This window comes from Ursus maritimus, unplaced genomic scaffold, assembly GCF_017311325.1.
Source record: "Ursus maritimus isolate PB19 unplaced genomic scaffold, ASM1731132v1 scaffold_25, whole genome shotgun sequence".
In the NCBI taxonomy this organism is placed as follows: Eukaryota; Metazoa; Chordata; class Mammalia; order Carnivora; family Ursidae; genus Ursus; species Ursus maritimus.
In genome coordinates, this window is record NW_024425008.1 from 3,480,439 (window position 1) to 3,504,683 (window position 24,245).

A 24,245-nucleotide genomic window follows, 5' to 3' on the forward strand; every position below is an offset into this window, starting at 1 on the left:
TACAGAGATCAGTATATGTAAAGTGCTGGGTACAACGCTCTGAAAAATAGATTTTCCAAAAATCCTGCGCCCAGGGGGGCTCCCCCGTCCCAGGTCTAGCCCTTGCCCGTGAGGTCCAGCGGCTGCAGGAAGGGCGGCAGCGGGAGCTCGTCCAGGGCCTCGGGGAAGCGTCCAGGTGAGATGGCGGTGACCAGCACCTGCATAGCGCGCACGAAGAGCGAGGGTGGCGCCAGGCCCGCCAGCCACTGGAACTTGTCCTCGCCCAGCAGCCGCTGCCAGCGAGGCCGGTCCCCCAGCAGCTCTCGGCGGGCAGGACCGGCAGCGCCGGCGGGCGCGTACAGCGCCAGCAGGTCGAGCAGCAAAAGGCGGCGCTGGCGTGGCTCCCCAGGCGCGGCGGGCGCCCCAGCGGCGGCGTTGGTGGCCCCGGCGTCGCGACCCAGCTGGCGCAGCAGCAGCTCCAGTGGCGTCAGGCCGCCGCTGTCGCGCAGGCCGGGCGACGCGCCGTGGCCGAGCAGCAGGAAGAGGCACTCAGGGCGCGCCAGCTCGCAGGCCACGTGCAGCGCCGTGCCACCGCCCTCCACACGGCTGCAGCGCGCGCCGTCGAGCACCGCGCCCGGGCGGGAAGTCGCGCACGGTGCGCAGGATGCGGCGCAGGATGCAGCGGTTGTAGCGCACGGCCAGCGCCACGTGCGGCCCGGGCGCCGCGCAGCAGCGGAAGCCGGCGCTCGGTGGCGCGAGCGCGCGGCGTGGGAACGTGGCCAACAGGTAGTGCGCGTACGCCTGGTGGTCGTGCACGAGCGCGTACAGCAGCGCCTCGGAGGGCGAGTAGGCGGCGGCGCGGCCGCGCTCGTCCCAGTGGAAAGCCTCGCTGGCGCGCATGTCCTCGAGCAGCCACACGGGCAGCAGGTCGCGCACGGCCTGGTAAAAGGCGAACGACGACTTGCGACACTGCTTCTGCGCCCGGGAGCGCGCTGCGCCTGCGCCCTCAGGCCCGCCATCCGCACCGCCCCCGGGCCGCCGTGCGTCCCAAGGCATGCTGGTGGCGGCGGGGCACCTCCGGGCCTCACGGCATGGGCCTGGCGGCTGACCACCTGCGGGGAGGGGATCACGGTGAGGCTCCCCCGGCTGCTCCCACAGCCCCACCCGCCCGGAAGCTCCCGCTACTCTTCACAGCTCCCTTCTCTCCTAGACCCTGGACCACCTCTCACATCCTTGATCTAGCTGCACCTGATCTCCCAACCTTCTTGTGTCTTGTTCTCTGGCACCTCTGCTAGAGATGCCTTTCCCTACCCCCTCCCCTCAAAGCCCCACTCACAGACAAGGCCAAGCTGAAAACCAACCTCCCCCACTTCCTCCAGCCCAGGGACCCGCTGACCTGGCTGACCAGGTATATCCAACCCCAAACAGAAAAGACCAGGTGGGGGGGTAGAATGTTGTAATCCACATCTCCAGCTGGTCCAAGCCCCACCTAACCACGACCCTATCCCTCTGACCCCTGACAACAGATAGGATCCCCTAGAGCCTCCCCCCATGCCAGGCAGGGTCAGAGTTCTAGACCGAGACCGACCTGGTTCCTGGACTCCGACCACAGGACGTGAGTGTATCACTTTCCTTCTCTGAGCCTCAGCTTCCTCATCTGTAAGAAAGGGGATGGGAGGAATGCACGCTTTGAGCCCCAGCAGGCTGAGATGGGGTGGAGCCTTCCACCCCAACATGATGTTTGCTCGATATCAACAACCCTGGCTGCTGGGAGGAGGCAGGAGAACAAAATCAACCTAGAAACGTGAGCACAACTCTTCACAGCAAATCCCCTCCAGGTCTACTACTTCTCTTGATCTTCCCAACTACTGGATGAAGCAGGTACAGTCATCCCATATTCCAGCAAGGGGCAAGCTTGTCCAAGGTCAGTCAGCAAGTCATGGTACAGCCAGGCCTAGAACCTAGATTTCTTCCCTCCCATTTTGGGCTCATTCCAGAAGTGGGGGGACCCCCAACCCACAGGGAGCCCAGCTTGATCCCTACCTGACCTTGCCCTCTGAGTCCCCCCGCCCCAATCTGAGCCCTGGCCCCTGACCCCTGACCCTGGTCCAAGCTCCCCACTGCTTTCCCTCAAGGGTAAGCCCTTGGTCACAAGGGGGCTGGGTCAGCGCACAGGCCGCGTCCACACACACTGGGTAACTAAGTTACAGAGACGGGCACGGTGGGGGTGGGCTGCAGCCACAGTGCTCTTCCAGGGGGTACCATAACCGGAGCAACCCCCCAAGCCTGGGACTCTGCGTTCCAGGTGTATGTACCCAGTGTGGATACCCGTGGGGCGCCAGGAGGGTTACGTAAAGTTGGGCCGCCCCACGTCACTGGGCAGCGAGTCACGGCCGCGGCTCCGTGAATGGGGGGTTGGGCCACCGAGGGCTGGGCTGTGCGCCCAGGCCGTCCGCCAGCTCCTCCCCGTCCCCTCCCGGCGGCCGCGGGTCGCGGGGGGCGAGGCCAGGGTGTTTGCCGACCGGTGGCCAGCGCAGTGAAGGCTGCACCTGCGTGTGCATGTGCCCAGGGGACACGAGGGGGCGGCGGCCAGGGGAGACTGCCCGGGGTGGGGACTGAGCGCGGAGCGGGCCGAGGGAAGGGGGGACTCACCGTGGGGGACGGCGGGGCCGGGGGCCTGACGTCCCCGTCCCCGCTGAGGGCCGGAGCGCGCTCTGTTCCCCCGCGGGTAGGAGCACAGGAGACGGTCCCAAGACGGGCGGGCAGGAAGGAGCCGCCGCCGCCCGCGCCCGCCGCAGCCGCGGTCTGAGCCGCCGCGGCCCGAGAGCTGGGCGGCGGCGCCGGCGGCGGGCGGGCGAGCGGGCGGCGGGCGGCGCAGTGCGGCCCCGGCCCGGCAGGACCGCGGGACCGTCCGCCACCGCCATTGGCCCGCGCTGCTGGACCCCGTCGCCGCTCATTGGTCGCTATGCTGCACCATTGTTACGTCACCAGCCGGTGGGTGGGGCGCCCAGCAGGACCCGCGGAAAAGTTGGGAGAAACTTGAGGGCGCGCGGGGGGCGGGGCTCCAGGAAACCCGAGCCGCGAGCGCGGAAAGGCTCCCAGCCGCAGGCGGCGGGCGGCGGGCGGGCGGCCGGGGGCCAGGGCTCGGGAGGGCGACTGGAGCCCACGCTCAATGCGAGTCTGGGCGCCCGGGCTCCGGACTCGTGCCTTCCTCGTCACCCCAGGAGTCGTGTTCCGCCTCCCCTTTGCACTGACCCTCTATGACCTTGAGGGAGACCTCCGGGACTGTTTGCCCGGCTGTACATGGAGGGGCCAAGAGGCAGAGCTGTGATCCCCGAGGGCCCCAGCTGCGTTCTGTCCGGCCAGGGCCGGGGCATCGGGAGCCCCTGCTCTAGGACGACGTTCCCAGGGAGCGGGTGGATGCGTGCGACAGCTATTTAGGAGCGCGTCCTGTGGCCCAGTCTCTATGCTAAACGTAACTGATTTCACTTCATTTTCACAACTGGTAGCAGTGGGAGTTATGAGCCCCAATTCACAGACCAGGAGATTGAGGCTCACAGCCTCCAAGGGAGGAGCAGCCAGAAGGGAAACCAGGTGCTTCCCCTACTTTCCTTCAGACATTTGTGGGGGTTTGGGCCCCAGCTACCCCAGCCTCTCCACAAAGGGTCCAAGGTTTGGGGTGCCACACATGCAGGCATCCAAGGTCATGCTGAGACCGCACCGGTAGCCCTGCCCCATCTAGGCGGGGTGTGATCTCGTAGGCCCGCACTGAAGCTCTTGGGGTCCATGGCCACCACCAGATTTAAAGACACTAGGTCATTGGCCCCAGGGATCTGGGATCCACCTGCCTCACCTCAGCTCTTCCCTGCTGACCTCTCTGGGCCCCAGTTTCCCTGCATTTTGTCCTAGCTTTCCCATTGTGGGCATCTCTGAGTATGGGGGGGGGGGACCGAATGGAGATCCTGGAGTTGATGTTTGGCCTTTTGGAGCCCCCAAGCCCTGGAAGACATCCTCAGGAAATGGTGCCCCCGGTGAACTACCTGGGGCTCAAGGCTTGAGCCTCCTTGCTTGCTTGTCCTCATTCTTCCAGGGCTGGAGTTCCATCTCCGTGACTACAGATGGCATGAGGATGTGAGGGCATTGGCTGGGTGCCACAGTGTGCAGCTGGCCTCAGGGCAGGTCTCTCTCCACCTCTCCATGCCCTCCTCACCTTGCCCTTCAACGTGCGCTCTTCACTGGGATTCCTAAAGGCGTCTTTCTAAAAGTCGTATCTGACCCCATTTCTCCACCACTTAGAAGCTTCCTGTGCACGTGGATTAACCAGAAAGACCAGGTAGGGCAGAGGAAGGGCATTCCAGGCTGAGCCACGGCTGGAGCAAAGGTCTGGGAGTGGCAGAGGAAGGCTGCAGAGGTCAACAGGGAGGGGCCAGGCCTTGAATGCTGGGGCAAGGAACTAGGGTTTGTCCTGAGGATCTGGAAGTGAAGGTGGAAGGGGTTTGGAAGTCAGTTGGTTAGTGAAATATTTCAGGCATACAAAAATAATCATAATGAATGCCTGGGAGCCATGGTCCAGTTTAAGAAATAACAGGTGGATGAATCTAAAGGCCCATGTGACTGTCCTGCCCCCAGCCCATCCCTGGGTCTTTCCCTCGGTGGCAGCTAGCATTGTAACACCGTCCCTCACAGCCAGCCACTTGCTCTCTTCTCCTAAGGTTACTTTTAGACTCATCCTCAAGGGTACGTGCCGCTCTGGGTTGCTCTGGGTCGCTGGGGCATCTTCTGCTGGTGGGAGCTCACCCCCTGTGCCTGGACCCATGTATGTTCTTCCAGCACTGCTAGCTGTGAACGTCCTGCCCATGCCTACTAGGGGGCCATGCTGGGGCCCAGATCCAGGGAGGAGGTGCCAAGGTTGGGTGTGACCCTCCACAGCCACTTCTTTGCCAGACTGCTTCAGGAACAGTGTGAACAGGGTGCAAAAGGGCAGCTTCCCTCAGGAAGGGAGGATGGACTTGGAGGGGGTGAAGGGTGGCTGGGGCAGAAGGGAGTAGGCAGAAGATGGAGAGACTGAGGAGGCCTGGAGCAGGGCCACTGCCTTCTTGGTATGGGGTTTGACTTTTGACCCTGTCATGTTCCCTCTGGAACCCAACCCCAAACCCACTCTCCTCTCTCCTGGGAGAGCTTGTCCCACAGGGCATCTGGGTGTGCCCAGGTAGGGAGGTAGAGTCAGTGAGGGCCTTGGAGCCCAGTTCAGGGTGTGTGCTACAGGTAGAGGGAGGAGGCTGGTGCCAAACAAGCTGGGTTCTAATCAGCTGCTCACCAGCTGTGGGGACTTAGGCTGAGTAACTCCACCTGTCTGAGCTCCAGTCTCTTATCTGTGAAATGAATCAGGTGGATTTTCAGATCTCAAAAGGAAGGGCAAGATTGGGGAAGGCCAGAATGTGAAATGGCCAGGACCAGGAAAGAGGATGGGAACCTCCTACCTCCTGCCCCCACCTCACCTGGGTCCTGGACTTCACCTGGCTGTGCTGGGCCAGAGCCCACCTGGCCTCCAAGGGCCCGTTCCATGGTGTTCTCTCCTGCCCCTCCAGCTTCTCCCCTTGGACAGCTGGGCTTGTCCCCATCTGCACTCGGGTTCAAGCTCTCCCACAGAACTCTCCACGCCATCCAACTGGTCTTTCAAGGCTCAGCTTGAAATGCCAATACTGACCAAAGACAGGATAAAACCAAGGGAAGACAAGTGATATCCTGGGAACCAAAGAGTCCAGCATGTATAGTGAAGGACTGACACTCAGAAGGTGTAAACATCTCTGGCAATCCAGTGAGAAAGATTAACCCAGGAGGAAAATGGGCAAGGGGCATGAATAGGCAATTCACGCAGCGGCTAATAAACACATGAAGGTCTTCAGCTTTGTAAGAAATCAGCAAACATATAACAGGGTGAAGAATCAGGCCCTTGATCTCAGGCAGGGGAAGGGAGGGGAGGGCACCCCTGAGGGCCCCCCCCCAGCAGGGTAGATGCTACGTACTTGGGTCAAGCAATTTGGGGGTGGGTGTCTCATCCCACAGAAGTACTGGCCCACACGCCAACAAGTTCCATGTCCAGTAATCACTACTGTGGGTTTTGTTCACTTGCTTACTCCTTTAAATTTTATGAAAGAATTTAGACTGAATTTCCTATCTTATGTCTAACTACTTCAGAGTTAAACTTTTGAGGAGAATACAGGTGACTACAGGCAACAAGGAGGCAGTGTGCCTGCCGCATTTCTAACCATGACAGCCTGGAAACCACCTAGGTGACCGTCTGAGGGGGAATGGCTTAAATCATCACGATTCACCCTTCCCAGCTCTGGTTTCTGCCACACGCAGCTGGTCCCTGTGCCTCTGCTGGGCTTGTGGAGAGGACTGTGGGAGCCTGAAGCCTAGGGACCAACTCCCTCATTTGCCTGAGACGACCCTCTTCCCCCCCACCCCCAGTGAGACAGTTCCCATGGCACCCCTGGGTCCCTGTGGGATCTCTGGATCCCGCCATGCTGCATCTTGGGCTTTCTCACAAAATGAGCAGGGGATGCTCGTTTTGGCATAGGCCAGTTGGAGGCCAGGCCCGTCCTTTGAGAAAGCCCTGACACTTGAGACTACTTACCTGGGACAGTCCTGTCATCCCAGCATAATGATGATGGCTGCCCTGTGACCGGTGCACAGTATGTTGGGGCCATGGGTGAAAGAGCCTGAGCTCCTTGTTTGTCAAGTGGAGAGAGGAATGGCCTCTGCCACAGAGAGCCGTCCTGAGGAGAAACTGAGCTCTCACAGGACACGGCTGTGCCTGGCACAGAGCTAGCCGAGGCAACTGAGCTGCTAGGATTCATTTTTAAATATCCCAACATAAAAATGTGAAAAGAAAAAGCATACATATTGTTTGGAAAATGCTGGAAGCCACACATTGATCTATCGCCAGCAGTGCCTCCTGGGGAGAGAATCGGCAAAAAGGAGAAAGGGACCCTTTTCGTTTTTATTCTCTGTACCTTCTTTGTGGTTTGAATCTTTCACAAGAGGTACATACTCAGATATTACTTGTGTAGTTAAGGTACATTTTTTTAAAGTAATCTCTACCCCCAACATGGGGCTTGAACTCATGACCCTGAGGTCAAGAGTTATGTGCTCGACTGACTGAGCCAGCCAGGCGCCCCAAGATAAGTTTTTAAAGAGGAAGTTCCCATTGACAAAATGCCGTCTCATGGCCTGTTATGTCATTGACTTGCCCAGTAACGTAGTTTGGCTTGTCAGCCCACTTTACAGATAGGGAAACTGAGGCTCAAGGGACAGGGCTTTGCCCACAGAGGTGGAACCAACAAGCTTCATCTTGTCCCAAGAAGGGAAGGCTGGTTCCATGAGTTCCAAGCCCCTTTGGGGTTTCAGACTCCTTTGCGAGAGCTAATGAAAGCTGCGGCCCCTCCTCCTGGAAGTCTCTTCCACTCACAGAAGGGAGGCCTCAGACGTGAGTTGGGGTGGTGGGTCAGGGCCCCTTCATCCCTGGCCCGGGGAGTCGGGCAGTCAGCCAGCACTTCTAAGCAGCTTCATCATTCATGTATCCAATAAACGGGCCCTTAGAGCCTGTTCTGAAGACCAGAGGTGAGTGGGCAGGAGAGGCTTCCAGGAGGAGGAGGTTATCTGAGATGAGGAGTCATGCAGCCCCTTGCATCATCAGTCAAGTCCCTTGGGCTCCATGTCCAAACACTCTGACCCCACCAGTCTGCAGTGCTCCATCCCACCTCCCAGGTCGAGGCTGCCCCCCACTCTCGTGGCTCCATTTTCAGCTCCAGCCTGAGAGGGATCCTGTCAAAGCCACGTCAGCTAGGGCCCTCTTCTGCTCAGAGCCTCCTGGCTTCAAGATGCTGCCCATCTCAGACTAAAACCCCTGTTCTGCCTCAGGGCAGACCCCTTCACATTCCACCAGGAACCTTGACCGTCAGTGCTCAGGTCCCCGGGGCCCTTGCTCATGCCATTCCCTCTGACCTGGACGCCAGTCCCCAGAAGTCTTCATGGCCTCATTTCGGGTGTCACCTAACTACAGGAGCTCCCCCAGCCTCTCTGGGTCCCTACCACACTGTCCTGCGCTCCTGGGGGATTCTCCTCTGTCAGACCACAGGGAGGGGCCGGCCCCTGCAGGAGGATAGTAGGTGCCCCATAAATGCTGATGACTAAGTGGAGAAGGAGTTAGGTGGGTGGGTGGGGTCCAGGCACTCCAGGGTGGGGGGAGCAGGCAGAGGTGGGAGCCTAGCAGGCCTGGTTGGCTGTGGGGAGTGTGGGCAGGTCCTGATGCCTGAGGTGCCTTGGAGGGCTGGGAGCAGGAAGTCCATGATTCAGCCAGGCTGCACCAGAGTCCTCGCCACTAGGAAGCCCTAAGCACAAGGCAGAGATTTCAACAGAGGCCCAGCCCAAGTGCAGACGGAGAGACACAGAGCTGGCTCCTCAGGTGGAGGCCAGCTCCAGCTGCCCTGGGGACGGAGGCGGCAGGAGGGGGAGTTGGCAAGCAAAGAAAGCAGTGGGGAATGCCGAAGGCTGAGCTTGCTTCCTCCCCTCTCCCCACCCCCCCACCAAGGGCACACAGTACAGCTGCCTGGCTGTGTGACCTTGAGGGTGTTGGTGACCCCTAAGGGCCAAGAGGTATCTGGCCAAGCCCTCGGGACTGCGGTAGCAACATCCTCACTGGAGGCTGAACACCCAGGGCTATGGGGACAAGCACAGCCTCCCATTGTCTGAGCCTTCCGCCTTATTTTCCACTAACCCATCATCAGTAACGAGTTCTGGCTTGCAGAGAAGTGAGGCAGAAGGGCACACTGAGGCCATAGGCCCGGGCCTGGCCCAGGTGACACAGGTCACAATAACAGTGGCCCCTGTGTGCCACTGAGCGTGGGAACACTCCCCCTTCCCAAGGTCTCCCAGCTGTGGGAGTCTGGATCCCTGTATCCGAAGAAAACCTTTCTCTGTGGTGACTCAAGGGGAAACAAGTTCAAGGGGCTAAAGCAGGTGCATGGACGGACCGGGACGTTGACGCGGTTTGTGACACCGATCGGGTGCAGGACTTGGGAAGTTGGGTCCCCTTGTCGGGCACCGCCCCGCGGCCCTGGGGAGGGGGCCAGACACTGGCCGGAGCCAGTGTGGGCTCGGCCTCAGTTTCTCTGTCGGCGCAGGGGACCAGAGCGGGCAGGGGTGCGGTCCCGCCCTACCAGCGCCCAGCGCGGGCCGACACCGCCCCCTGGCGGCCGCGCGCGTCTTGGCAGCCTGCAGCTGGTCCCAGGCCCCGCGAAGGCGCGGGGCCAGGTCGCTCGGGGGCAAGGACATCTGAGCGCCCTTACCCGGCGGCGGGGACCGCGGACTTGGGTCTCCACCCCCGACACCTCACCCCGCTCGCCACTCGCTATGTGGCCTCCGCAAGCCTCTGGGTCACAGTCTTCGTTCTGAAATAGCCACGATGCTGCCCACTCTACGCCTGCGGCCCTCCGCTGCCCTTCGGGCACCAGGCTCGCTTGCCCGCCCCCCTCCCCCGTGGGCGGGGCTCGGGCCCGCCGCTGCCCTGACCCGCCAATCGGAAGTCCCGGGGCGTAGAGGGCGGGGCGGACTGTCCCGCGAGGAGGGGCGAGAAACCCGGGTGGGGAAACCGGCCGCCTGCCCCCCCCAACCCCCCACCCCCGCCTCCCGCGTCCGGGAGCCCGCGTAGGCCGCGGGCCGCCGCGTGAGGAGGGCGGCTCTCCGGGAGCGGAAGAGGCCGAGGGGCGCTTCAGTTTCCGGGTCTGGGAAGTGAGGCCGAGCGCTGCCCCCTGTCCTCACCGGGTGTCAGCCTCAGGGCAGCCAGCCCGGCCTCTGCACCCCCATGGCCTGCAAGCCGCAGCGGCCCCTGGGCGAGCCCTTGGCCCAGCCTCGGCCGTCCCCGAGGGAACACACCCTCGCACTACCTGTTCCCTCCACCTGGAACGTGGTCCACACAGCCAGCGTCCTGAATGCTCCCCCCAGGGGCTTCCCTGTCCCACAACACTGGCCCTTTCCTCACTCTTCCCAGGGGCACTTTTATGAGCCTCTCGGGCCAGGGTTCAACATATCCAGCCCATGCAGATCCCATGCAGACACCGAGAGGAGAGCGGTCTGAGGAACGAGCGGGCCACAGGGCGCGCAGCTGGGAAGTGGCCGGCCAGGACCCCAGCCATCCCTTGTGGCCTGCTGCTGGGCCACCTTTTGTGTTACTGTGTCCCAGGCCTGTCTTCTGCTCTCACTGCAGGGACCCCCATCCCCCCAGGACATGACTTGGGGAGCCCACTGAGGGTCTAGTGCTATCTGGATGGGGGAGATGAGGGGTCCCCTTATTCTGCCTACACTTGCCCAATGGGGAGCTGTGCCAAGTGTCACTAAAGTTCTAGGCTTTTCTTAATATCCACTGTGGAAGGAACACAGGACAGGACTGGCAAGGAGACAGGCCAGTAAGGCGTGGGAGAGGCTTCCTGGCTGCAAGGAGCAGGGGGTGATTGGGAGAATTGCCCACCTTCCAGAGTGATGGACAGGGAGTGAGGAGAGTAGGCTGTAGTTAGGCCACCAACCCGAGAGACAAATGAGATTTCCACAAGCGTGTCAGCTATCTATCACTGTGTAACAAGCAGCCCCACACCAGTGCCTGGAAACAGCAATGATTCCTTGTTTCTCACAATTCTCTGGACTGGCCTGTTGGTTCTTTTGCTTTAGGTGACATCAGCTGAGCTCATGGATACAGCCGCAAGTAGCGGGAGGCTCAGCCAGGGCAACACCCACGGTGGTTTCACCTGCGCCTGCAGGAGATGTGTGCGTCAACAGGGAGTTGAGCTGGCAGCCAGCACGGGCTGTCATCCCAGGTTCGTCGGCTCTCTCCTCCTTGGCCTCTCCAGGCAGCTGACCTGGCCTTCCTCACGGCACGTCAGCTAGGTTCCATGGAGAACAAGCCCCAGTGTGCAAGAGCTTGTCAAACTCTACTTCCATCACAGTTGCTCACGTTTCATTGGCCCCAACAAGGGACGTGGCCAAGCCCAGAGTCAATGTGGATTATCAAGAAGCGTGGTTCATCGGGCGCCACCGACGTCGCAGCTTACCGCAGTGGGAAAGCAACGAAGACAGAGGAGATGGTGAACCTCCAGGGGCCAGAATAACCAAGGAGGGCTCCTGGAGGTGGAAGAGCTTACCAAAGAGGGCCAGGAGCTCCATTCTCCTCCCTGCTCCTGTCCTGCCCATGGAGCCTGGAGGACAACCAACCACTCCATAAAGGTATTAACTGTGAAGTTTTCTTTTTCTTTTTTTTTTAAAGATTTTATTTATTTATTCGACAGAGATAGAGACCGCCAGCGAGAGAGGGAACACAAGCAGGGGGAGTGGGAGAGGAAGAAGCAGGCTCATAGCGTGCGGAGGAGCCTGATGTGGGGCTCGATCCCATAACGCTGGGATCATGCCCTGAGCCGAAGGCAGACGCTTAACCGCTGTGCCACCCAGGCGCCCCCCCTTTCTTTCTTTCTTTTTTTTTTTTTTTTAAGATTTTATTTAACTGCGAAGTTTTCTGATTGGAGATGGTGCACTGTGGACAGTGAAAGCAGGGCGATGTGATAGTGTGATGGGACATGGCGGATGAGGCAGCTGCTTTAGGCGAGGTGGCCAGGGAGGACTTCTCAAAGAAGGTGACATACAGGCTGAGCTCTGACGGACAGGCGTCAGAGCTGAGGAATACAGAGGGAATGAATTCCAGGCAGAGGGAACAATGATAGCAAAGGCCCTGATTTGGGAGTAAGCTTGGCACACCTGAGAACTAGAGAGAAGACCAGGAGGGCAGGACAGGAGTGGGCAAGGGGACAGGGTGCACAGGCCCAGATCAAGTTGGGCCTTAATGATGCTGCTGGACTTTTCCCCCGAATGCAATGCAGCACTATCCAAGGAACAATATGACAGAACCCAACACGTATCCACCTAGTACCCACCGTATGTCAGGCACTGTTGGGACTCACCAGTGACCAAAACAGAGATCCCCACCCTTGTGGAGTATGATTTGATTTAAGAATTAAAAAAAAGGGGGGGTATCTGGGTGGCTCAGTCCGTTCAACGTCCAACTCTTGATTTCAGCTCAGGTCTTAATCTCAGGGTTGTGAGTTCAAGCCCCACACTGGGCTCCACGCTCATGGGGAGCCTACTTAAAAAACAAACAAACAAAACAAAACAAAAACACAGCTTAAAGGAGACAAAAGTGGGGAGAGAGGCAGTCAAAAGTGGGGTGCAGGAGTGGGAGAAGAAAAAGCTGAGGAAGTGGGGGGTGAGGGAAAATTAGGTAAACTCAAGAAGGAACTTGGGAGATCATCTTCATGACTTTGGCATTTGGCAAAGAGGTCTTATTTTTTTGAGGTCTTAGATAGTCTATATTTTTTTCTGTAAAAGAAAAAATTAATAAAATGCACTTTATACAAATTAAAAATATTGCACATCAAAAGATACCACTGATACTACAAACTGAGATAGAATAGTTGCAAATCATATATCTAGACTATATCAAGAATTCTTGGAACTTAATAAAACACATGACCCAATTTTTTTTTTTTTTTAGATTTTATTTTTAGGTAATCTCTACACCCAATGTGGGGCTTGAACTCACAACCCCAAGATCAAGAGTCCCACGCTCCACTGACTGAGCCAGCCAGGTGCCCCATGACCCAATTTTTAAAAGGGAAAAAGATTTGAAAAGGGACTTTACCGAGGAAGATATACAGCTAACCAACAAGGACATGAGGAGATGTTCCAGTCACTGGGAATGCAAGTTAAAGGAGCACGTTGGGGGCTTAGTCGGTGAGGCATCTGTCTTCTGCTCAGGTCGTGATCTTGGGGTCCAGGGATTGAGCCCCATGTTGGGCTCCCTTCTCAGTGGGGAGTCTGCTTCTCCCTCTCCCTCTGCCTGTTCCCCCAATTTGTGCTCTCTTTGAAATAAATCTTAAAAAAAAAAAAAAAAGGAAATGCAGGTTAGAGCAGAATGGAACGCCACTAGACGCCTATTTGAAAGTCTAACCATGAAAAGACTGACCACACCCCTGTGGACAAGGTTGTGGAGAACTGGCACTCTCACACCTTGCAGGTGGGAATGTAAATGGTGTGGCCACTTTGGAAAACAGTTCGGCAGTTTCTCACACTTACTGTATGACACAGCAATCCTATTGCTATGTACCTGCCTGAGAGAAATGCAAACTTAGACCCACACACAGATCTGTACCGACATTCACAGCAACATCGTTCATGAGAGCAAAAAATGGAAGCCCCTGTTCACACTAAATAGATCAAGGAAGTGTGGTGTACCCACACCGTGGAAAATGATCCAGCGACAGCCAGGAATGAGCACCTGACACACGCCGGGGGGTAAACCTCAAAAACATGATGATACAGACAAGAAACCAAACACACCTGTAGTCCACACGAATGTATTGTACGCTAAAAATTGTGTTAAGAGGGTGTTGTTATTCCAATAAAATAAAGTTTTTTAAAAGTAAGAAACCAAACACAAAAGACTACATATTGCAAGGTTCTGTGACCTTGAAGCGTAGGGAAGAGGCAAATCCACAGACTCGGAGATCAGGTGAGTGATTGCCTGAGGCTGGGGGTGGGAGCAGGGACTGACTGCAAAGAGGCACAAGGAACTTCGTGGGGGTGATGGAATGGTCTACACCGGAGTCGTGCTGAGGACTCCATGCATTTACTGAACAGCACTGACGTGTGCCCTTACACCTGGGGGGATGTTATGGTGTCTAAATCATACATCAGGAGGGGCGCCTGGGTGGCTCAGTTGGTTAAGCATCCAACTCTTGATCTCCCCTCAGGTCTTGATGTTAGGATGGTGAGTTCAAGCCCCAGGCTGGGGTCCATGCTGGGTGTGCAGCCTACTAAAAATAATAATAATGATGATAATAATGTGTATATATCAGTATAGTTCTTGAAAAGACAAAGAATGGAGGCCAAGGCCTAGGGAGTGGCCTGTGGCTCCGGAGGGCCCCCCACCCCACGGTGCTGGGGGCAGCCTGAGCCTTCCAGGTCTCTGCCCTAAACCCTAGGGGCCTGTGTATTTTGCAGTGTGCCACCTGCGCCCCTTAGGTCAGGAGCCCCTGCTGGGTAGGAGGGGTGCCCTCTGAGTTGTTTACAGCAAGCTCTCCTTGAGGGAATGAGACCTGCCGAGAATGATAAATACCCGAAACCACGATGGGTTCACCCCCAAGTCTGCATTCTCCCAAACTGGGGAAATCCGTTTCCTTCCAATAACAAGCTCAAGGCCCAGGAGAGGCCCCGCCCAGCCGCGCAGGTGAAACGTACAATTAGCCGCGGACAATTAAGAGACGCTCCTCTGTTGGGGTGGGGCCCAGCCCCCAGGCAGATGCTTCAGGGAGGGTAGATCCCCTGGGAGTAGACAGACTGTGTGCCTGGGGGTGGGCATAGGGTCGCACTGACTTGAGCCTGGAGCCAAAGGGCAGGGGTACCCACAGTTTCCTGTGCGCAGACACTCACTGAAGAGTCGGTGCAGAGACCTAGACCCCAAAGAGGACACCCTAGGACTTGAGGCCAGGTCAAAAACAGCACAGGAGCTGAAGTCCTCACTGTGGGGGTTTCTGAGTGAGAAAAAGGGGCCCTGGCAGGAGGGCCCAGGAGAAGAGCAGCATCTGGGGAGACCTTGGGATACCCCCCAAAACACACCCCTATTCCTATCCGTACACCAACCGACTCCCCAGGCGCCAAGACGCAGGTGCCTTGTTAGAAGGGGCACCTGTGAGGCTTAGCCCAGAGGCAGGACTGCTCCCCCACCCACCCACCCCCCTTGGTTATGGTCAAGCTTAGGATTCAGAGGTCAGTCAGCTCAGACCTTGACCTTCATCCCGGGGCCCTCCAAGTCTCCTCCCGGCACACCGCCAAGGGACGTTGTTAAACAGCAGGTGCGCAGGACAAACCTCAGGAGGTGGGGCGGGGGGGGGGGTGTCTCTGCCTGCTGCATAGACCCCTGGGAGAACCGCAGGCCCCAGGTGGGCCCTCCTCCCCACCGCTGATTGGACCAGGAATGGACACCTGACCAGGGTGAGCCCAGCCATAGACTGACCAGTGACCAATCAGGAACGGCCTGGTGAGAGCGGAGCCAATCCGATGCCTCCCTGGGACTCAGTCAAAACAGACCCAGCGGGACTTGTGGGGTAGTGGGAGTTCTGGCTGTTCTGGGTTCCAGTTGGGCGAGGAGGGCGAGCAGGTTGGAGGCCATGGTTGGGCCTTGGAGAGGGAGAGGCTGGGGGAGAGGCCGGGGGCAGGCATCCGCTTGACCCCCTTCAGACTTTCTCAAACAAACCCAAGTCGCACCCAGGCCCACGCGGCCCTCCACCGTCAGCCTTGAGCGGGCGTCGTTAAATCACCCGAATCACTTCAGCGGCCCACTAGCTCTCACGGCCACGGGCGGTGCGCTTGTTTGCTTCAGGACCTGGTGACATGAAGTCGTCAGCACCGAGACAGCGTTGCTCATCTGCACGCCCATGTTCATGGCGGCCTTATGCACAACCGGCAGAAGGTGGGAAAACGCAGCTGTCCAACAGGTGATGGATTGGGACGCCTGGTGGCTCCGTCCGTTAAGGGTCTGACTCTTGATTTCACCTCAGGTCGTGATCTCAGGGTCGTGAGCTCCAAGGGCGAATGGAACGCATGCGCTGGGTGTGGAGCCTGGTTAAGATTAAGATTCTGGGGGCACCTGGGTGGCTCTCTCGTGAAGCGCCTGCCTTCGCGCAGGGCCTGATCCCGGGGTCCCGGGATCAGCTGAGTAAGGGACAGCGGGGCTGGGCAGGGAGCAATGGGGTTATCGATCAGGCTCACAGAAATCCCCCAGATGCGGAGGTGTGGGGAGGCCAGGGATAAGGGGGCAAATGGGACCCCCCTACCTTCGGCGCGTGGGGTGGGTGTCTTCGTGATAATCACCTGTGACCAACGCGGAGCAGCCAGACCCTGAAAAGGAAGTAAGGCTTTGAAGGGGTTACCACTCCTCCTTGCTCAGTGGTGGTATGGGTAGAAATGCTGGAAGGATTTAGTTCCCTGGCTAGCTTTCTGTGCAAGGCCGACCCTGGAGACCCTCAGGGGCAACCCTGGCAGGACCCCTCTCACTCTGGAGGGCTTTTTCTGTATCTTCACCTAGTAAACGTCTACCACTTTCTCACTCTCCTTTGTCCCCGAGGCTCATTCTTTGAGTCCGAGAGGCAAGGACCGAGCTCTCCCACTTGACAGCCTGCCTCTGGCTCCCCGCTCCCTGGGGGTCTGCCCCCCCTCGTGCGCGGCGCGCTCTCCCTCAAATAAAACAGCTTAAAAAAAAAGGATTAAGAGTCTCTCTCTCCCTTTCCCTCTGCTCCTCCCCCGGCTTCTCTCTCTCTCTCTCAAATAAATCTTTAAAAAAAATAGTAATAACCAGATGAGGGGGCGCCTGGGTGGCTCAGTCGGTTAAGCGCGGTGTTGGCTCAGGTCATGATCCCAGGAGAGCCCCGAATCGGCTCCCTGCTCGGGGGGAGCCTGCTTCTCCTTCTTAGCCCTGCTCGTTCTCTCTCGCGCTATCTCTGTCTCTCTCTCAAATAAATAAAATGTTAAAATAAAACACAATCTGTAAAACACAGACGAGGGCCTCCTGCGGGGCTCAGTCGGTTAAGTGGCTGCCTTCGGCTCGGGTCGTGATCCCAGGGTCCTGATCCTCAGGCGGCTCCCTGCTCGTCAAGGAGTCTGCTTCTGTCTCGCCCTCTGCCGCTCCCCCTGCTTGTGCTCTCCGGCTCTCTCTCTGTCAAGTAGATAAATAAAATCTTTAAAAATAATGATAATACATGAAATGTTTAAAAACCCAGGGGAATGGATAAACAAAACGTGGCCTGTCCACACACTGGACTGCGTCAGTCTGGAAGAGTGAGGAAACGGACGGGACACAGGCCGCACCACGGCTGAACCGAGGGCGTCGTGCTGAGTGAACGGACCAGTGACAGAGGGACCAATCCCGCTTGAGTCCGCTCCTGCGAGATACACAGTCGTCATGTTCACAGAGACGGAACGTGGATCGGGGGGAGCCAGCAGCTGAGGGGAGCGGGGCAGGGGGGCTCCTGTTCAACACTGGCGGCCTTGCAGTTCGGGAAGATGAGAGCGAGTCTGGAGCCGGCCGGCGGGACGACTGCCGCAGCCGGGGACGCGCGCGCTACCACCCAGCTCTGCACGGACAAATGGCTGAGTGGTCAATTTTATGTCATGTGCATTTTACCACAATTCAAAAAAGCCGGAATTCCTCCACGAACCCGGGAGCCCCTCCTGCACGGGATCCCCACACCGAGACAACCGAGAGCCTCCGCGCCTTTCAACCGAAGTCTGTCTCCCGGGCGAGCGATGGCACCAGGCCAGAAGGGCCTCACGCAGCCCGGCCTGGAGACCGATGCGTGAAATCTGGGCTCTTCATTCACTGCAAACATCACAGTCGCCAGTGGGAAATCTCGTGCTTCCAGTGGCTGGGCAGGCTCTCCCGCAGGGCCCCGTCAGTCCTAAGCCGTGGGCTGAGGAGCCTGAAGTCAGGGCAGCAGGAGAGGAGCGGCCCCTGGACAGAAGCCTTACCAGGCAGCACGCCCTCCCAGTGGCCTCTTCCTGGAAGCAGGGGGTAGAGGACCGGCCCGCTCAGGCTGGCCTGGCTAACTCTGCTTTTCCGGGCTCCTGAGTCTGCCCAAGACAGCTCCTGACGGACATGGTGTCCCAGCCCAGTGCGAAGCCCTTCAACAGATCCACTTGAAGGTTCTTGGAGGGGCTGCTCTGTGCCAGGGAAGGAAACAGCATCCTGACTACTGTCCCTACCCCAAACCCCATCCCCGTATTGGCCTCACTGGGGAGTTAAAGCAGAGAGGAAATGGAGGCCCAGAGAGGTTAAGTGACATGCCCAGAGTCACACAGCCAGCAGGGTCGGAGCCACAACTGGAAACCAGTTACTCTGACCACAGAACTCACGTTCTCCTACAACTTTGCTCCTCAACGAGGAGTGTGTGGTGGGGGGAGAGTCGCCACAGGACAGACATGGCTCAGCTTCCACAGCATCAGGTTGACTCAGACATTTGGGGTGGGAGGCGGGGAAGCAAGTTAATGCTTAAATCTTCTTCATGACTCAACATCATTACTTCATTCCCATATTAAGGGGGCAGAGCACCACACCCACAAGGATTCTTCTGTAAACCGAGGGATTTTGTGCTGGTAGCAAGTCCTGTTCTCTGAGTTCATTGGCCTCTGCAATTTAGGAAACATTGGTGGGAAAATTCAAGAAGGTTATGTTCCATCCGCCACTTCGGGAGAAAGGACCAGCCTACCTTGTGACAAGTTTCATGATGACTCACCAAATGAAAGGTTAAGTCCCCTGAAACAGGAACAGGCCAGCAAGGGGGTCATTCGTGGCTGCCTCCCAAGCCCCCCAGGTTGGCAATATGAACGCCAGCCTCCTGCCCCAAGGGCCTGCTCATTGGTTATCTCTGAGCCACAGCAGTGTGGGAGGGAGGCAGGCAGGGCCAGAAGGCAGAACTTAAGCCCAGAGAGGCCAGTGGCCCAGACAGCACAGAAGGAAAGGTAGAGGAAGGGGGAGGAGTGAGACAGGACACCTGCAAGGACCCCCAGAAAACTGTTTTTGCTGCCTCTACTCTTGCTAGGACCTACACAACTGCCTCAAACACCCCCTACAGAACAGGTAATGTACGTCTTTCGTATAAAGGTCAAGGACTACCGACTTCTTTGGAGTTTTCCAGCACAACAGATAACCTCTAAGGAGTGACCAGGTGGGTCATCATTTCCAGGACCACTGACTCACCAAGCCCCCTGGCTCCAGGGCATAAACGACTTAGCGAGGATACCTAACCACTCGTCTTTGTTCCTGGATGCCTGAGAAGACACGTGCATGGGGCCACCATCCTCAATAAAAAACCCGGAACCTCAAGCTACGACCAGACTCTCTCCTTTCCACATCCCCCAGACACTCTGTCTATACCCGCACTCTGTGACTTTGATAAACTCTGCACTCACCTTCTGCTGGCTCGCACTTGATTTCCGTCCTGCTCAGCGTGGAGTCTGCTTCTCCTTCTCCCTCTGCTCCTTCCCCTGATTGTGTTCTCTCACACACTCTCTCTCTCTCAAATAAATAAATAAGATCCTTTTTAAAAAGTCGGAGGCTTAACCCACTGAACCACCCAGGCACCCCACAAGTATCTTCTTTTTTAAAATTTAAATTCAATTTAGTTAACATATACTATATTATTAGTTTCAGAGGCAGAGTTCAGTGCTTCATCAGTTTCATATAACACCCAGTGTTATATGAATGTCCATCCCCCAGTTACCCCTTCCCCACCCCCCTCCCCTCCAGCAACCCTCAGTTTGTTCCTATAGTTAAGAGACTCTTACGGTTTGCCTCCCTCTGTTTTCATCTTATTTTATTTCCCCTTCCCTTCCCCTATGTTCATCTGTTTTGCTTCTTAAATTCCACATGAGTGAAATCATATGGTATTTGTCCTTCTTTGACTAACTTAGAAGTGTCTTAATTCTAAGCCGCAAATGCCCAGGTGAATTATCAGGGGTTCTATTCTCTTGGACCACCGGAGCTGGTGGGGTGGGGACAGGAACCTGGAGGACGGTAAGCAGTCTCTGCTACCACCAGCGAGCTGTGCACCCTTGGGCAAGTCCCATAGCTTCTCTGAGCTCCTGCCTGGGGCTGCAGGGTGCTGTCTCCAATGGGGGCATAGGAAGGCTGTCTCCAGGGCCTCTTGGCGCCCTGACACTGTGTGACCCTGCAGCAGGGAGCTGGGGGGAGGCTAGCACTGAGGCTAGCAGAGGATCCTGTTTGAAAGTTGCCTGTTCCAAGGTTTACAGATCTGCAAGAGCATTAAACCTGATTATTGATTTTCAACCTGCAAACCTATGAACACAGCCTGGAAGTCTGTTAGGGGTGTGAGCTGGATGTGCCTGGAATCTAACCAGCAGGAAGGGCCGTGGTCCTGAAGACAAGGTGGGCACGCTGTGGGGGAGGACAGGGTGACAGGGGCTGGGAGGGGGTGGCCCAGGTCCTCCTGAGACTGGTGGCAGCTGAGGGGACAGACACAAAGGTCACAAAGGTGGCAGGGATAGAGGACCAAGCTGGGGATGGATGCCATGCGCAAGGGACAGGGAGGCCTGGTGGGGAGGGACAGTGGACAGGGGGGTGAGGTGACCACCAGGAACTGCAATGGCTCTCTGGGGGGACAGGAGAGGATAGCATGTTGCTTTTCCTCATAAAGCCTTCTATGGCTTTCTTTTTCCTGCTGTGATCCAGGCCTGGGGCTGGGGTCAGGGAATGTGTGGTGTCTGAAACCCAAGGGCATAGGCAGGCAGTCGACACTTGGAGGTGCCCCACGCTGCTCTCTTCCTGTCCCCTTGGCCCCCACCTCCGTGGGGTGACCCCAGCAGTCAGGCAGCAGGGAAGCGTGTACTTGTGATGGAGCGGATTTCTTAGTCATTTTCCAGGCCCGAGGAAGCACCAGAAGTGCCTGGATTTACTGTGGGACAGAGTCAGGGGCCCAGGGAGGCAAGAAGGACATTCTCCCAATTTTGAGATGGGGGCTCAAGCTGTTTCACACAAAAGACATGTGACCGTAGTGGTTAAGAACAGGGCCAGACAACCTTTGTTCAAACCCGGAGTCTTACACCCACCAGCTGCGTGGCCACCGACAAGTCACATAACCTCTCTGTACCTCCTACTCCTTATCTGCAAAACCAGGACCCGTGAGGTTAAGTGAGATCCTTTGTTGTTTTTCCTTCTCTTTTCCCCAGAGACAAAGTGAGAGACAGAGAGAGAGAGAACACACACGGGAGGAGGGGCAGAGGGAGAGAGAGAATCCCAAGCAGGCTCCACATCCAGCATGGAGCCAAACTCAGAGCTCGATCCCACAAACTTGAGACCTGAGATCTATACCTGAGCTGAAATCAAGAGTCAGGTGCTTAACTGACTGAGCCACCCAGGCGCCCTGAGCGAGATCCTTCCTAACAGCCCTCAGAACAGCTTAGGTAAGAACTTAGTGAAAGCTCTCCGTGTGATTAGCATTGAGTGTGAGCTGGGACAACGGCAGGAAATCTGAGGGATCAAGGCTCTATGGCCCCCTGAGCCGGCCCTGACATAGCCGAGGACACGGGCCACCGGGCAGCCTTGCAAATAGGCCGAGTGCGCACCTGGCTTCTCCTGGTGAGGCAGAGGCAGGACAGGGCATGCAGGTGAGGCTGGTGTGAATGGCAGAGCCCACCTGCCTGCCCTCTGGCACCCCCACCCAAACCCTCCGTTATATTCCCCACACAGGCACTCTGAGGGGGAAAGGGCTGGTGGAAGTCTTCGGGGGTCCTCTGATCCGTAAGCCTCAACTGCTGTGGACAGGTGACCTCGGGGGGGGTGCTGGAGTAAACAACAGAACACGTCAGGGTGCTGGTTGGGACACGAGCATCAGGAAGGCCCAACACAGTCCTCCCCTCGGGGATGCAAGGCCCGGAACCGCGGTCCCACCCTGCCCCCAGCCAGGCCCCTGGACCAAGACTGACAGGGGCCTCCATGGTCTTAGTGGGCCCAGGCCCATGCCCCGGCCCCACCTGCTCTTTTGGTATCTGAACCCCTCTCTCGTGGGTTCCTGATGTGGACAACTTCCTTCCTCAGGCAGGAGAGGAAGCAGGGCCAGCTGGTCCTCCTCCCACAACAAGACCTAGCACTTCTTTTTTTTTTTTTTTTTTTTTAAGATTTATTTATTCGACAGGATAGAGACAGCCAGCGAGAGAGGGAACACAAGCAGGGGGAGTGGGAGAGGAAGAAGCAGGCTCATAGCGGAGGAGCCGGATGCGGGGCTCGATCCCATAATGCCGGGATCACGCCCTGAGCCGAAGGCAGACGCTTAACCACTATGCCACCCAGGCGCCCCAAGACCTAGCACTTCTGTTCCTCTCTCTGTCAGCCTAGCTGTGATGGCCACAGGGTCTCCACCTGCATCTTGTCAGGGCCCCAGGAGGTCCAGAGGGAGGCCCAGTGCTCAAGACTCACTGACCCAGCTTCAAATCAATTCTGCCATTTCAAGGCTGTGCGACTTTAGGCAAGTCACTTAACCTCTCTGAGCTCATTTCATTGGTAAAATGGGGATGACGTGGGACTGGTGTGTTTCTGCCCATTCAGGCTTTCCTGCTTTCCACAGGCGCCTGCTGGGAAGCCCTTGGTACCACATCCTCAGCTCCCAGGGGTAGCTGAGGGGCCTGCCCTCAGGGCTGCCTGCCTCAGTGGGAGAGACGGCAGGTGAACAGGAGGTCTGGCTGATGTGACTACCAGGAGCTCTGATGACACAGTACGAGGAGGTACGTTCTGACTGAGGAGGGACAGGCAGAGATCTGCAGGGTGGGCAGGTGCGGCTGGGGGGGCAAAGCATAAGCAGAGGCATGAGGAATGCCTGTTCAGGGGTGGCAGGCGACAGAATGACTGAGCAGCGTGCGGGACCTGGCAGTGGGAGCACAGGAGGCGTCTGGGCAGGGAGGGAGGTGCCATCTGCAGAGATGGGCTGTGGGGACGGACTGGCCCAGGAGGTCAGCTGGGGTCGAGGGTGACCTTGCGCCCCCAGGATACCTATGGAGAAAGAGGCCATGGGCAGAACCCTCACTTGAGGCCAACTATAGCCTTCCAGCGGCCTGCACTGCCTGCCCAGCCTTCCATCACTGGGGGTGGGAGGCCAAGGTCCCAAAGCCCGGCCCCACAGTGGATTTTGTAGAAGGTTCCAGATGTTTAAATGCCAGCCTCCAGCCCCACCCCTTTGAAGTTCTTGGCTCCAGCCAAGTTCCCTGTTCCACATTCCCAAGGCTACCGGGCTAATGCAGGGAAGGAGGGCCTGAGCAGGCCACACACCAGGCCGGCTCTTCCTGCTGTTAGCTGGTCCTCAACACAGCCCTTGAGGTGAAGTTGTTCCCGTTCCCCAGCCTGAAGACTGAGCCCTGGGGACCTGTGAAACGCTAGGGCTTTGCTCGGTCCCCCAGAGTCTTATGTAGCAGAGACCACCAGGCCCCAGAGAGGGACTATGCCAGGTGGCCAGCTGACTGGGCCCACCCCTGGGGGCTCAGATCCCCTGCTCTGGGCCTGGACCCAGCCCCAATTTGGGGCTCATTGAGGCTCTGTGGGGTCCAGGATCCAATGAGGATATCATTTCACGCTCTGGTCAAGGAAGCTCCTCCCAGCACCCGCAGAGCCATGTAGGGTGCAGGGCCCACCCTGGCCTGGGACGGGCCCTGGGCATTGCCATGTGCCCATGACCACGGTTGTCCTGAGGCCCAGCATGTGTCCTTCCCCAGCTGCCCAAGCAGGGGTGTATAGGGTTCCTGGCCCCGCTTCCCACATAGCCCAGAGGGGTGGGGTGGGGAGGTCCCCTTCCATAGCCTCAGCAGCCACTGAGCCTCAGAGGGCTGGGGCAGTGAGCGAATGGGGAACTGCAGACACTGGGCAGCCCCAGAGGCCAGGCCCCCCTCTGCCTGGGACAGACAATTCACTGGGCCCCTGGCCCAGTATCCCTAAGGACACTGCCCTCCCGTTCTGAGAAGGCTGGGTGAGGGGCTGGGTGAGCTCTGTGGTGCCCCATTTCCTCATCCATAGATGGGGGCATTGCTCCGCATTGCTGACCTCACAGGGCAGTGAAAGGAGTCTCGGGATGGGGTTCATCCCCCACAGATGGCAGGACTCATTCACCCAGGGTTGGACACTGGGAGGTTCCAGGGAAGGAGCCCCAAGATTCCTTGGGAAAACTCTACATTCCACCTGGCCTTGCCTCCAGGTCCGCGGTCCAGGGAGGTGACACGTCACCTGCCAGGGCTGGAAGGACAGTGGAAGATCTCACACGCCCCCAAGAGCCCAAGCTCCAGGCAGACGCCAGTCCAGGCTTCCCCGTTCTGGGGTTCTGGAGTCTGGGATCCCAGGAACTGGGGTGTGAAGTCCAGGCTTTTAGCAACCCCTCTACAACCTGGGGAGGAGGTCAAAGTAGCGGCTGAAGGGACAGGCTTGGGAGTGCAGCAGACCCAAGTGCACAGAAGCCCGTCCCCGCCCAGGCAGCGGGCAGGGATCAGAAGCCCTGCATTTTACTGGGGTGGAGACTGAGGCCCAGGCTTTTGGAAATGGCCAGGGATCTGCCCCAGAGCTCCTCTGGGCCATGGAGGCTGGCGAGGGGTATACCACCACCACCACCACCGGT

The 24,245-nt window shown here is 57.9% G+C and overlaps 1 protein-coding gene and 2 long non-coding RNA genes across 5 annotated transcripts in view; 1 reads left to right on the top strand and 2 right to left on the bottom strand.

The window, feature by feature from the left end:
* Window positions 1-2,801, bottom strand: ANKRD9 (ankyrin repeat domain 9). The gene is given in 4 exon segments (XM_040641418.1): window positions 1-615; window positions 617-1,091; window positions 1,568-1,636; window positions 2,632-2,801. Coding segments are annotated over 2 exon segments (939 nt in total). The 5' UTR covers window positions 1,036-1,091; window positions 1,568-1,636; window positions 2,632-2,801; the 3' UTR covers window positions 1-95.
* LOC121105202 lies at window positions 1,700-12,924 on the top strand. 3 transcript variants are annotated; one of them, XR_005837605.1, is made up of 3 exons: window positions 1,700-1,903; window positions 10,708-11,259; window positions 12,578-12,924. It is a non-coding gene; the product is annotated as an uncharacterized LOC121105202 (long non-coding RNA). The 3 variants fall into 3 exon arrangements; XR_005837604.1 differs by having other exon boundaries at window positions 1,700-1,860; window positions 12,578-12,923; XR_005837606.1 differs by lacking the exon at window positions 12,578-12,924 and having other exon boundaries at window positions 1,700-1,860; window positions 10,708-11,268.
* Window positions 12,906-24,245, bottom strand: part of LOC121105203 — a 15,693-nt gene continuing 4,353 nt past the window's right edge. The window contains exons 2-6 of the long non-coding RNA XR_005837607.1: window positions 19,048-19,153; window positions 16,640-16,795; window positions 15,918-15,981; window positions 15,098-15,702; window positions 12,906-12,957 (exon numbers count right to left, since the gene is read on the bottom strand). This is a non-coding gene — a long non-coding RNA (uncharacterized LOC121105203). The remainder of the gene's footprint in view (window positions 12,958-15,097; window positions 15,703-15,917; window positions 15,982-16,639; window positions 16,796-19,047; window positions 19,154-24,245) is intronic.